The sequence below is a fragment of the Cynara cardunculus genome (assembly GCF_001531365.2).
Source record: "Cynara cardunculus var. scolymus isolate 2C chromosome LG 8, CcrdV1, whole genome shotgun sequence".
Taxonomy (NCBI): Eukaryota; Viridiplantae; Streptophyta; class Magnoliopsida; order Asterales; family Asteraceae; genus Cynara; species Cynara cardunculus.
This window is the reverse complement of record NC_037535.1, coordinates 21,489,233-21,504,389: the sequence shown is the minus strand read 5'-3', so window position 1 is coordinate 21,504,389 and position 15,157 is coordinate 21,489,233. Positions and strand designations below refer to the sequence as shown.

General features: G+C 31.9%; 1 protein-coding gene across 1 annotated transcript; it reads right to left on the bottom strand.

Moving 5' to 3' along the window:
- Window positions 1-1,420: 1,420 nt before the first annotated feature.
- Window positions 1,421-3,061, bottom strand: LOC112516304 (protein JINGUBANG-like). The gene has a single exon (XM_025123321.1). It carries the CDS (start codon window positions 3,059-3,061, stop codon window positions 1,700-1,702), a length of 1,362 nt encoding a protein of 453 aa, XP_024979089.1. The 3' UTR covers window positions 1,421-1,699.
- Window positions 3,062-15,157: the final 12,096 nt, after the last annotated feature.

Genomic DNA, 15,157 nt, shown 5'->3' with positions numbered 1-15,157 from the left:
CATCAAAACATATCATATGCAACAATTTACCTGGTAAGCGCTTACCCGGGTAAGAGTTGTCACCCTCACTTAGGTAAGACTCTCCATTCTTATCATCGCTCTTACTGGTTAAGATTCGTGTCCCTTGTCATGTTTATCCGGTAAGGAAAATTGTTCATTAAGTACTTACCGGCTAAGCGTTTAATAAACTCCCCCTAATTGTTAACTTAGTAGTGACACCCATCACCTTTGCCCACCATCACAAACATATATCTCACATTGGTTATTAAGAAGTAGACAATCATACATCGCCTCTCTCCATTCTTGAAGTATTGGTTTCTTACGTTTAAACCTGTAACTATGCATTCTATCATGACGATTCATAATTCTACATCAATTATGTTCTATTATGGCTTCTAAAAGCAACACCGCTTTACATTTCAAAGGCTACCACTAGAAGTTAGTTTAAGAGTCAATATGAGTAGATAATCCGTCACAAAACTCGTCCAAGATACGTATGGCAGATTTTTAGGTTAGTTATTTAATTATGTTATTTGGTAAATGTTTTGCTTCTTTTATTGGGTTGGTAGATATACGTTGGCAACGTGAATTGTTAAGATTGGATTGTTCGACTTTAATGTTTGTGCCTGATGGAAGGTTATGTTGTCTTTTGGTGATTCAATTTCTGCAGACACTTGGTTGCATCTTTGTAACTAAGACGATGTTTATTACCAACTATGCCCTCGTACCGTCCTTAGAGCATAACACAGTTGGTTCCACCGTGGTATATTTGCATCCATATGTATATGTTCGACTCTCACAGCTTTAACGTGAGAATTACAATTCATTTGGGAATTAGACTCGTTAGTATGGCCACTTTGCTCTTAATCCATCCTCCTAGTAAACGTTGAATACCTAATTTGTCTATCACATGGTCTTAAAACAAGGCGATACAGACTGCCTCAAGGATTATTGGTGATAAACCCTTTGCCTATCAAATGATGCTCTTAAACTTTTTTTTTTTTTATTAACCTGGATATCCAACCTGTCATGCGAGCTGACTAATCCCAGGGCGACCACCTGCTTTGCAGATAGCCCGGAGTCACCGCATTTGAACCTTCGTGGCCACAAGAGGATTTTTATTCTTCATTGGATTTGAACCTGTGACCTTCTGGTACTTTTGACCTTTGGAGCCAAGCTCAAACCAATCAGACACCACCCTTGTGGTTATGATGCTCTTAAACTTATGATCTCTTTGATGGTGACTTCGCCACCTGTTCTAGTTTCCTTCCAAACATCGTAAATATCCTTATTGCGTGTCAGCAATCTAAGTTTCCAACCATCCACTTTCTTCACGGGTGAATATGTCAAAATGTCTCCAATACTTGATTGCTACTACCTACCGAAGTGTCTGTTTATCATCAAATTCGTTCGATTGATTGCTACCAAAACATACCCATTTTTGTGGTTCCATTAAATCATTGAATGTGAATGGTATCAAGATTTCAAGAAACATAGAAAAATATCAATGTAACAAAGCAACCAAAATATGTCTATCAACCCAAAGCCTATGTCTACATCTATACATCACAATACAAATAATTCAAACCAATTTCATCACCACCAATAATTTCCAAAAAATTGGACTCTTTTTGGAAAGGGACCCACATGGCTTTCATTCTTCCATTATCTCTCAGCCCACATTACGGCGGCGCGTGTATTACTTCCATGGCTGCTCCGCCACCCGCCACAGCTTCACTGACTTATCTAAACTACCGCTGTACACCACCCATTCTCGAACACTATTCTCATCATCTTCCGGCTGCTCCTGCACCGCCAAACATTTGACCGGACCGGTGTGTCCGGTTAACACCGAGAGGCATGAGTGGAAGCCGCCGACTTCCCTCCGCCACACACAGATGTTTTTGTCCGCCGATCCACTAAACAACAAGCTCCCTGCGGCGGCGAGACACAGGACTGCTTGCTTGTGACCTCTGATAACACCGCCGTGAGCCAACGTGTGTTTTGGTCGTTCCCAGAAATTCACTAGCCCGTCTGATGATCCGGCGTACACGACGGCTTCCGCCGTGTTCACCGCCAACGCCGTGACGGCGGTTTCCTGGTTTAGTAAACTGTAAAGCATCATATGCTTTGTTTCTTTCCCTACCAACTCCCTCCGCCACACCTTCACCGTTCCGTCGGCGGAACCGGTGAAAACTAGACCGTCAAAACCGACGACGAAGGAATTAATGGCGTCTTCGTGGGCGTGTACGGACTCTAAGCATTTCGAATCCGAAAGCCTCCAAACTTTAAAAGATTTATCCCACGATCCTGAATATAATAACCCTCTTTCTTCATCCAAACTCATGCACGCAACGGCGTCGTAGTGCTTTATCCACGGAACATTGCGTCGTCGTCTTACTTCAATGTAATTATTAGGGTTCAGGGAGCTCTTGATGTAGTCTTTCGTTGTGGGTAAATTACCGACCCGTTTGTAAGCTTTCTTCTTCTTATCCAAATACTTCCAGACCCGAATTTTGCCGTCCTGGTGGCCGGTAAATATCCGATCACCGGAAACAACGATGGTTTTCACTAATCCGCTACTGGATTTAAAACCAGAAAACTCCATAAAATTCTTCCACACCCGAATGTTTTTAGAATCGGAACCTGTGTATAACAAATCACCTGACGACGCTAACGAATAAATATGACCCTCTTCACGCACCAAAGACCCAATTAACCCCGTCGCCGGCATGTCACCGTGACCGTCAATTCCTCCGCCGGCGTGAGCATTCAAAGTAGAAACGTTCCACGGCGATTTCGAAAACGGCGAGGCCTGGTTTAACGGCGACATGAAGTAATTAGCAGGAGATGAATTTGGAGACATGGATGCTTTTGGAAACGCGACGTTGCTATGGCGGTGATGGGAAGTACTGCTACCGGCGTCTTCTTGTTCTTGAACGGTGGTGCTTAAAATGTCGGGTTCAGAATTATGGAAAAGCACACCGAGCTTCTGTCGCCGGTGTGAAGAACTCTTTTCCGGCGACGACGGAACATGATCAGTCGTCTTCTCCTTCGTCATTTCAAGTAAAGATCTTTGCAATCAAAATCAAGAAAAAATGGTGTCTTGATTGCTTGAATGATTCAAAAGGATCGAAAGGTGTTGTTATAGATAAGATTAAACAGATTGAAACAGCCACAAGTGAAATTTGAAATCCATGAGAAGAGAAGATGAAGATACATTTATAGAGGATTTGTAGTAAAGCAAGATGAGATGAGATGAGATGCTTCGAACCTTCGCATCCACATACTAACCGGGTTGTTTTAAATTGAATATTATATAGCGTATTTTATAATTTATTTCCATTATTATTTTTAGAAAAAAAAAATACACCATGTTTTCATTAAACAGAAAAGTATTATAATACACTCCTACCAAACATTTATCCGGATAAACGCTTATCAAGGGGTTGTTTGTTTACCTCTTAATAGTTCCATTAACATGCAACCTCTAAATCGTTAAGAGGCAAATCTTGTTTGGCGAAAAAAAAGTTTGTCTCTTAATGGTTCTAAAACCCTCTGAATGATTTTGTATCAAGGATCTCCCTTAACCATTAAGAGCCATAATTTCATTGTACATAATTATCAAACAATTATATTTTATTTTACACTATATCATGAGAGCCTCTTAATAATTCTGACCACTTAATTGTTTTACACCAAACCATTTAGTAATTACCATACATCCCCCAAGTCACATTATCTCACCGGATGAATATGGTAAGGACTAAGAATCTTATCCGGTAAGAGCGAGACAAGGACCATGAGTCTTACCCGATAAGTGAGGGTGACGACTCTTACCATGGTAAGCGCTTACCGGATGAATTGTTACATACAATGTCGTTTTGATGGATTAATATCTTACCCGGTAAGTAAATAATAGTGTTACATTTTACCGGTAAGCACTTACCGGATACGTGTTTGGTAAACAACCCCTAAGTGGCAAAAATAAAAATATTACCAAAAAGCCTTTGTCCTAGTGGTATGTAAGTCTTTGGCCTCGTAAAAGGTCAAAGTTTAATCTTTACCAAATGTGAGGAGGGTGTGAAGAGGTATATTTGTTTTATTTGTCATATATAAAAAAAAATTATAAACTATATCAGAAATAAGTTATCTATTTATTGGGTTATTAGAGCATATCCAATAGATTCTTAATATTTAAAATCTTTAAAATTTGTGTTTTTCTATACTTTTAAGATTATAATATTAATTATATTATTAAAATATTTATACATTTAATAAAATATTATTTTTTTCTTAAAAACATTTCAAAATTTCTTATTGGTAAAATATATTTTAAAAAATTGGTTATATTTTTTGAGAATTCTCAAAATTTGGAGGAATTTCATACCCGCTTTCATATTTTTCCTGTTTCGGATAATATTTGAAGTAAAAAATTATTCAAAATCCTCATTTTTTTATTTTAAATAATCTGTTAGAAATGCATTTAGATTATAATCATGTGTTATTTAATTTCTTCTTTCAATTATATATCTTTTTTATTTACTCGTATTGTAATATATATGTAAATGGTATGTTTTATATTAAATATGTTATTCCGTTTTAAATCATTAACATTTTAAATAATAAACTAAAATGACATAAAATATCATATATATATATATATAATTTATAATATGACATTAACAAATAGATTTGGTGTCTTGTGAGACAAGATTGTTTTCGTAAGACACGTGAGATAACATTTTACACTTAAAACTTCACAGCATGTGAAAGTTCGAATTTTTTTTACCTTCACAATATTTTGTTTTGTTTAAAATATGAAATTTCAATAAGCTAAACATATTTATATTTTATTCATGATATAAATATCAAAACAAATGCAACATTTACTTTATTTACATTTTGTATTTTATTCGGACTTAAATCAATTAATAAAGGTTTAATCGTTGAAAATGTAGTTGAAGGTGTTATTATTATTATACGATGAGGTGTAATTACATGGCGTGTCCGCCCTTTCCCTTTTGGGAATTAATTTTGACTTTTGAATTTTATTAATTGATTTGACTTTCTTTGCAACGTTTGGTGAACAATTGAATTCCGTGAACTTCTATTTGGCAACCTCTTGAAAGTTTGTTTGAATGCGGCACTTCCGTCATCGGCCGGCCGGCGCCGTTTTACTGTTCCGTTCATATCATCAAAAAGGTTCAACTTGTTTGTATGATTATATTTTTAATAATATTTATTTTAATATTTTAATAAATAAACAACAAACTTTTTATATATTTATATTTTTAAATTTTTTTTTAAATAATAATATAATTTTTTTAGAATAAAATGATCCATGATGCTATAAACACGTGAAGGCATTTTAGCCCGTGTTTGACGACTCTAAATTAAAGTACTTTTCTTCTCTAATGAGAATCAATATATTAAGACATAATTTGTTATTGTTTTATCAATAAAATTAAGATATAACTTATTGTTTTCTTATTAATAAAATTAAGACACATCAGATTTTTATTTATTTTAAATTTATTTAATTTATGTTATCTGATAACGTTTCTTCATATGGTTAATTTTAGGGAGGTGATTTTTATCCAATGAGAAGCTTCCACCAATTGGTTAGATTACTTTCGCATTGTGCATTTCGAAGACTTGGGAAGAAAACATTGCTCAATCATGCACGTGAATATTCTATTATACTAATAGGATCAATGATTATTTCGTATTTGATTACTATTTAGTTTTAATATATATATATATATATATATATATATATATATATATATATAACTTGGGATCATATGAGAACAATGATTTTTCGTGAGATCTGTAAGACCAATTCTTAACCATTGGATTAGATCTACAATCGTCAGATCTGAACATTCATAAACGCCACGAGACTTCTCAATAATTACAAAATTGTCACCGTACAATTTTAGACCATTAGATCATTAGCTTATAAAGTTGATCAATGAATATAAATTGGTCTTACGGGTCTCACGAAAAACCCTTGGTCTCACGTAAACCCAACCATATATATATATATATATATATATATATATATATATTAGAAGGGTATTCGTATAATACAGTGAGATACATTTTGATTTTAATGTTTTGTGTGTTTTTTTTTTTTGTCTCAATCAATGTTATAATAGAATTTTATATGGTTTTGAAAAAACGATAATGTTTTTATTTTTAAACAAGATATAAATATGAAGACATCATAAATAATTGGAATTTTTTTTTGATATTAATACAAAATTAACTATTTAATTTTTTTTTTGTGTATTTATTTAATTCATTTTTTTATCTTCGCTTTAATAATATATTTTTCTATAAAGATAATAATTAAGTATTTTGTTAGAAAATTCAATGATTATCCTAATCATATTTTATATTTAAAATGAGATATTTATCCCCTAGATTATGTTTATCTGCAGTTAGTTACACGAATTCAAACATGAAACTTTAATAAGTTGTACTTATGCACAATTCACTTGTAATCTTGAATTTTAAGTAATATATGTATTAATAAACATTATTTCATGTATAAAAAATAATTTTTAAGAGTTTTTATCAAATGTTTTATAATATATATGTGTGTGTGATAATTTTTTGTAAATCTGAAATTTAAAAATTGTGCATTAATAAATAATATTTAATAAGTTTTTTTAAAAAAAGACTGGGGGTTTATCAAGTCGTTTTTTAATATTTTTACTGAATTCTTTTAGTATAATGTGAAAAAGAGATAGAGATTGTGATTTAAAAAAGAAATAAATAATGAAGTAATTAAAGGTGACATAATCAGGACGTACATACGGCAGCAGTCAAATAGAACGTCAATAACGTTGACTAACTAATTTTGTTTTTGGTGAGTCACACAATTATAATTTATATAAGGATGGTAACGCATCTGGGTTTATAACCAACGTGTCAACATAAATATTTAATTCATTCGTTTTCTTTATACTAATTTACTTTCTTGGTCCCTATAGTTTACACGTCATAACGTTTCAAGTCTTCTTTTTTAAAATAACTAGAAAGATACTCGTGCAATACAGTAAGATAAATCTTCATTTTAATGTTTAGTTTTTATTTTGTCTCTACGATTTTAAGAGTTTTTTTTGTCAAATGAAATATAAATTTGAAGATAAAATAAATCGATATTAGTATCAAATTAACTATTTAATAGTTTTCGTTTTTTTGGTGTAACTTCTTTAATTCAATTTTTTATTATAATTTAATTTAGATTTAATAACAAAGTAATTTATTTTTGGTTTAATAATATAATTTATATAAAAATAATAATTAAACATTCTGTATAACTCAATTATTATCTTAATTATATTTTAGATTTTCTATATTTAAAATAGATGTTTGTCATGTATTTGATTATGCAGATTATTATACGAATTTAAAAATGGAGCTTTAATAAGTTTTACTTATTCCAAAATTACTTTGAATCGTGAATTTTAAATAATATGCATCAATAAACAATACTTCATGCAAGAGTTTATATCAAATGCTTTATAATATAGTATAGATTATGGATATGAGTTTTTTGTATGCATTTTATACCGTCTTTGATCTCTCGCTCTTATTCAGTTGAAAATTTTAAATTCAATAGCTTAAGTAATGGTGTGAGGTATTTTGGTAGTGTTACCCATTTTACTCATTATTTGTTAGAAAAAACATTATCAGATCCAAATTAAATGTCCCTCCTTTCTTTATGTACAGTCGGAACTCGGAGGATGCGACAAGATGCAGGGGGGACGGTGGTTGCGAGGAGGCAATAGTGGCGGGTGGTCGATGTACCATTTGCTTTTGGTTTAATCGTTGAAGAATGAAGGATGGGAGGAACAACGCGAAGGGGAAGGAGATGGAACTCGATGGTGGTAGGCAATGGCAGAGTGGTCGGTCCTGTATCCAGATCATTAGGCAAGAAGATAGGGTTTCTCCGGCATTGGGAATGGGGTTTCACCGAGTATATATGCTCATATGTTCTATGTATACATAATAATATTTTTAATATAAAGTAAGAAAATGGTATAAAAAGACTAAAATACCCCTTTAATGTATCTACTTAGCATAAATTGTTTAACATGGTTAGGGCAAGGGGTCGAAGACGTTATGACATGCATATCATAAGATCTAAATCCGTAGTTATTTCATTTTAGGGACTTGAAACGTTATTACATGTAAAATACACAAACTTATAACGTAATTACGTTGAATTCCTTTTCCGTCTTAAAAAAACCAGAACACATTTCTTCGTCTTCTTTTTGACAAAATTTTATTATGCTCTTTCATTTCGTTATTATCGTTTTACCCTTTTTTTCATTCGTAAGTTCTTTTTTTTCCTCTTCCCCTGTTGTTTTCCGGTCTTGGCTTGGGTAGGCCATTCCTTTGTGGTTGGCTTCTCTCTCTCCTTCTCTTATCTCTCTCTCTCTCTCTTCTTTCTCTTCTCCCCCTCTTCCCCTCATCTCTTTCCCCTCGGGATGCCTTGGTTTTTTCCGATGGATGTGGTTCGCCCCCAATCGAACGCATATTTGGCTTGCTTTTAATGTTTTTTTTTTGATCTGGAGGGGTCTCCCCCCTCCCTATAAAAAAAAGTTTTTTTTCCATTCCATAGTAAAGAATATTACTAAATTGACAATAGATTAGATTAAATGTAAATAGTTATTGCTATTTTTTTATTAACCTGGATATTCAACCCGTTATACGAGCCAATTAGCCACCTAATCTTATGACGACCAACTGCTTTGCAGGTAACCCAAAGTCACCGCATTTAAACGTTCATAGCCACAAAGGGATTTTTTTTATTCCACTTTGGATTTGAACCTGAAACCTCCAGACACTTTTGACCTTGAAACACAAACTCAAATCAATCTGACACCACCCTTGTAATTTACTATTTTTTTTGGAGTGCTTATGATTTTAATTAACCTGCAAAATTAATGCAAAACATCGTTTTCATATAAAGTTTTGTCCAACGTTCATTTAAGACGATGACAAAAGCAAGAGGTCTAAGTATTTAATTTTTGTATTTATATTTAATTTTTATATAAAATAATAAATTAGAAAATTCACATCTCTTTTAGAAAAACTTGTAATCGATTATGCAAATTTAGCATTCTTTCATAAACCAAATTTGTTTAAAAGGTATTGTATTAATAGTAAACCATTCATTCATTATAACATGTATAGATCCAAAATATAAAACGAAACATTAAAATCAAGATGTATCTCGCTGCATTGCGTGAGTACCATTCTAGTTAATAGTAAATCATTCATTAATTGCTTCTAATTTTATTTAATATTATAAATTTATAATAATCACTAAAAAATAATTCGATAGTACTAAGAAACTTTGAGTTCCATGCTCAATAAGTCCACCTCTATCATAATTACACCCAATGTTGACAAATATAAAAAATATGCTTCAAATTTGTTCTCAAAATAAGGTTCAACATCGATGAAGCTTGATTCTGCTTGTTACATACTCGATTGAGTTTGATACGTGTTGGATGCTGATAATAATGGCAGATACCAGTAAACTATGATACGACATATGATGTTGCTTGAAGAAAATAAGATGTCGTTTGACAGTTGTTGAATGGTTTGTTGCAGAATGATTTACATGCTCTCATGGTATAGTGCAAAATGAATTATAATTGTTTACAATTGAATTAGGGCACTTAATGGTTAAGGGAGACCCATGATACAAAATCATTCAGAGGGTTTAAGAACCATTAAGAGACATATTTTTTTTTTGCCAAACAAGATTCACCTCTTAATGATTCAGAAACTGCCTCTTAATAAAACTATTTAGTATTTAGAACCTACGGATTTTGTTTTGTTGATTCAAAAGTTCATAGTCAAATAGATGATCTCTAAAAGGTTCCATGGACGGACCTATGTATGTGGTATAGTTGGCACGTGCCACCGTATTATTTCTCCGCCGAAGGGTAAAAAAATTCGGTTTCATGAACGGTGTAACCGTATTAATTTGTTGTGTGCTACCGTATGTATTTTGAAACTACAATGAGAACAAGTTTTATTTGGTAGAGTTGGTTTGCAAGACTTTTATTCCACCCCACACCCAAGTCCGAATCATGTTAGTGTCATTTTCTTAGTCAAGCGGTGCCACAATTTGAAAAAAATTATGTATATTTGTTTATTATAGTCAAACGGTGTCACCGTTTGAAAACAATTTCTTATATTTTTTTTTTCTTATGATCAAATGGTGCCATCGTATATTTTTTTGTTTTTGGGTCCGTCCCTGAAAGGTTCGACCCTTTCTTCAACTGTTTCGGACGTGGAAAGCACTCCGTCTAAATTAGACCTACTATTTCATGAAATAGCTGTTCTTATGGAGAAAAAGACTGAGATATTATAAACTAGAGGTCCTTTAAAGTGAATGTGAAAAAATAAGCATGCTTTTCAAATGTTGTTAACATTAAGCATATTTCTAATATGCACATGAACTCAAATTTCACCAATAGTTCTTATTGCAAAATGTATAAAAAGTACACATACTTTAAGACCATTTTTAGTTTATAAACCAACCATGATAAAAGTAGTCATATTTATATTTATTTTATCATTTTAACACACACACACACACACACATATATATATATATATATATATATATATATAAAGAGAGAGATGAGTTATTATACAACCTTTTACATTTGTACAACCAATACAACTCAATTTCAACTGTCCATTTAATTTGATGAATATGTAATTTCAATAGAGCTTTAATTGTTTCCTAATATAATGTATTGATCATAATTAATAACATTATTCATCTTCCATAAATATTTAAATCTTAATAAATAAACTTTCATCATTTTCATAAATATTTCAATTTATTAAGTTGTATTGATTGTACAAATGCGATGAGTTGCATTTGAAACAAACTCTCTCTCTCTCTCTATATATATATATATATATGTCATAAAAGAAAATGTAGAAGTCTTGTGCAAAAAAAGTCTATGTATGTAATTAAAAAAATATGAAAGCATAAAATACATCAAAAATCACGTTAATGGTTGCTGACTTAATACGGCTACTCAACAACTATTTGGATGCCAATTGAATGAAACATAGATTTTTTTTGGGCTGAAATCATATCAGATATAGATACGGTGAACTTTATTTTATAAAAGATTTCAAGTATTTGATTTCGAAGCATCTCAATTAAATGCACTTTTAAATACTAGATTTTTTTTTCATCTTTTGTTATAAAAAGTATACAGGTGTGGGTTTAGTCTTCGAATACAGTGGGTGTAACTGAAGGTATTATTTTTCTGCGTAACCATGGGTATAACATATCTATTCACACGCAGTGACTGGGCGACCTTGAATGGCCGAGGGTGAACCTCCATAACCACAAAAGCTTTGACAACGTCTGGATTCGAACCAGGAAAACATGATATTTTTGCATCTCCTGGAGGTTATAAATTTTGTGTTTTCAGATAAGAAGTCACATTAATTTTTCATTCTTGATTTACGATAAAACGGTCCATCCTAATGCATCGCACGAGTATTATCTGTAAAAATATACTGCTTATAATTAAAGTCTTTTATTTACAAACATACATAAATTTTCAATATGAAAAATACCATAACATTATTGTATATTTTCTCGAGTCTTCAATGAATACATGTTGAAATTTGAACGTAATTTCTCAAGTTGTATTTGTGTTATATCTTTAGTTTTGTTAGATATAATATTCGATCCAAAATTAAGGCTCGATCTGGTAATGTGAAACTGAAAAGAAAACATTGACTCGCCACAATTTTTGATTGATTGACGGGTTCTAATCACGTAAAACCAATAATTCATTTTACGAAACTATCAAAAGCTTATTGAAACGAATTTTGTCCCGTCTTAATAATCTTATACTTCAAATTTACCAGATAATTACACCTTCTTCAGTTACGCAAAAATCATTTATATAACGGTTTTGGAACCAAATGTGTACGTATAGTATTAGAATTTTGGGAAAAGACTAAAAGATACAGTTGTATTATAAGCAGTCTACGCATAAAACATATTAGACCGGCAACTACATGTAGAAAAAGACGTTTTTTTTTAATTAGAGAAACGTAACGTTTGTTTGGCGTGTTGAATATTGGACTATTCAAATCAACCCATTAGTTCCAGTTAGACATATCAATTATAAAAGTATGAAAGAGGGTCATCGAACTATGTAATATTGTTCATTTAAACGAAAACCAACTTACGTTATATCAATAATTACAAAATGACCAATGTACTAAAAATCACTGGCTGAAAACCAAAGTAAACTTCAGATATTTGATTAAACAGTCATACAAAGTTACTTAAAAGCTTAATTTGTACATTGAAGACTTGTGTATTACTCGATCCACTCTGCCACCCAGCCTTGCCGGCTTGTCCAGAGGCTTGACCTATTCATTCCCGAGTAGGGTTATGTGCATAAGCTCAACTGAATTTCACAAGTAAATTTTTCTGGGTATGAAAGATGCATTCGCTATAAGGAACATCAACCAAAAAACCGAAACATACTCAATAAGCAACCAAAAACCGAAAAGTCTACTGATATCAACCAAAGAAATTAAAAAGATCCCTCTAAACAGCAGAATTCGACTAAAAATATATCAGACAACTTCGTCCCTTATAAAACAACTTTTGTTCTCCTCCCCAATCGATATAAAATCTTACACCTTACCCAATCATTATTAAGTCGAGTTCGTTTTAACTTTTTTGTTATACCCATCAAAAAGTCGGTTTTTCGGTCATGTACTTAAACTATCGGGCTTCTTTTTCAATTAATATACATAAAAATATTTAACTTTTTATCGATTTTCACCAGATTTAGGAGGTGTTTGAGATTGTTTATTTGAAACAACTTAAACTTTTCTACAAAAGCACTTATCAACCTATTATAAGTCAGAAGAGTTGAACTTCTTAAAAAACTTCTTATTACCGGTTTGACATAAATATAAGTTGTTTATCCAAACACTCAACAATGTTTATTACCGATGTCACACCAGAATAAATCAATAAGTTATTTTTATAAGCAATCTCAAACAATATCTTAATATAAATAGATTGAACGTATTAATGTGATAGACGTCTAGCTTAATTGATGGGAAGCAGGAGGAAAGCAGCCGTTGATTTCAGGCTTTGACTTTTGAAGTTGTTTCTCATCCACGTATATATCCCTCAAAAGTCCCCAACCCCCAACGGTGAAGGCCAAGTGGCTCAGACTCATATACGACTTAATCCAATGGCTTAATCGGGTTGACCTTTTCCATCCATCTATTTCATTGCCTCCAATTTCCTCATCGCATTTTTTAAATTCCGTATATAATAAATGGAATATTCCTGATTAAATTACAATTTTGGTATCTGGATTCTTGGTTACAACACTTTTCGTCCTTACAGTTTCGATAATGTAAGATCGTAATTGTGATTTGGAATAACGTTCGGATTCGATCTCTTCCGTAAAAGGTGTGTTTGGTGTCTAGACAAGACAGAATAAAACAATTGTTCAATGTTTGGTAAGATAAAATTGGACATAACACAATAAGTAAAATGATCAATTTACCCCTGATGAGTTGTTTATTTTAATTAATTTATGTAATTTATTAAATTATAATGAAATAATTATTTTTTATAACAAAATATATCATTAGAAAGTTTTCGTCAAAACAATTAAAATGACACTAAATAAAAAGTTTATGTAGTTTTCAGTTTTTATTTTTATCTCTTTTCTACCTTGTTTTTCTATTATTAATATATAATAAATTACATAAATTAATAAAAATATGAAAATTGTATAAAAATAATATTTTGAAGACAGTATAATGAAAGTTTAAGAAACATAAAATACAATAAACTTTTTTTTCCAAGTGCAGGATCACCCCCAAGGGGTTATGAGTTTTTTTCTACCAATTAAGGCCATTCCTTCACCACCCACATATGAATGGTCTACAGGGTTCACAACTACTCCTCTTACTATAGAGCGCGTACCTAGTCAACGATTAGATCCGACTCTACCCATACTTTTCTGGTTCACCCAAACATTCCCTACTTGTCCGTTTGTTACTGAGCAGTTTTTGGATATCAAACAGACCTCTCTAGAAGGTAATTTTAATGTGTCCGATTTCCCTTTTTTCGCAATCAGTTTTCGCTACAACACCCGCTACTCTAGCTAATTGTCCACCCTTTCCAAATGTGATTTCTATGTTATGTATAAAATTTAAAGAATGAATAAAATGTAAAAATGAGACATATTTGATGTTTTAGAAAATAATTAAATTTTATTTTGAGATTATATTGGTAAAATATAAATATGTTCTACCTTGTTCCACCCTGTTCCATGGGGTAGGGGTGGAACATGCATCTTCCACTTTGTTCTACTCTATTTCTGTATGTTCCACATAAAAGTAATGCCAAACATGGGACATAGATCTTTGTCTTGTTCTGTCCTGTCTTGTCCGGTGTATCAAATACACTCTAATAACTATTAGAAAAAACTATTAAGCCACATGCATTTTTAGGCCTTTTTTTTTAATTCTTATATCACTTTTATTTAAATATAAGTTAGGGGAATTTTATTAAGTACAAATTTAGAGAAACAAAAGCTATAAACTTTGAATGAGACAAACAATTGGTAGTTGGAATCCTAATAGGTTTCAAATAGAGTATTTCAATTCGAATAATTATCAAGTTAATCAATCACTAAATACAGAATCAAAATTTTGTTCGTTACTCTCTCCGAGTTATAACGAGTTTATCCCTGAAAATGCATATCTCATCTCTTGATCTCAACGTACAATTTCCAAGATATATATTTAGACCGTGATTGTTAAAACAATACTATGGTTTAATTGGTATATCTCTATCCAAGTTCTCACCCTAGGTATACAAATTACAATCTAATCTCAAATTATTTTTTTCAAAGATAATCATGATCAATAAATCAGTTGTAAAAATCCAAATTTTACGTGTTCATATCCTTACTGACCAAAAATCATATAACCCCAACATCTGAAGATCAGCTCATGTTGGGGGTGGTATGAAACAAAACAACGAAAGAGTAATCCATAGTATCTATACTATATTATAAAGTATTTGACAAAAACT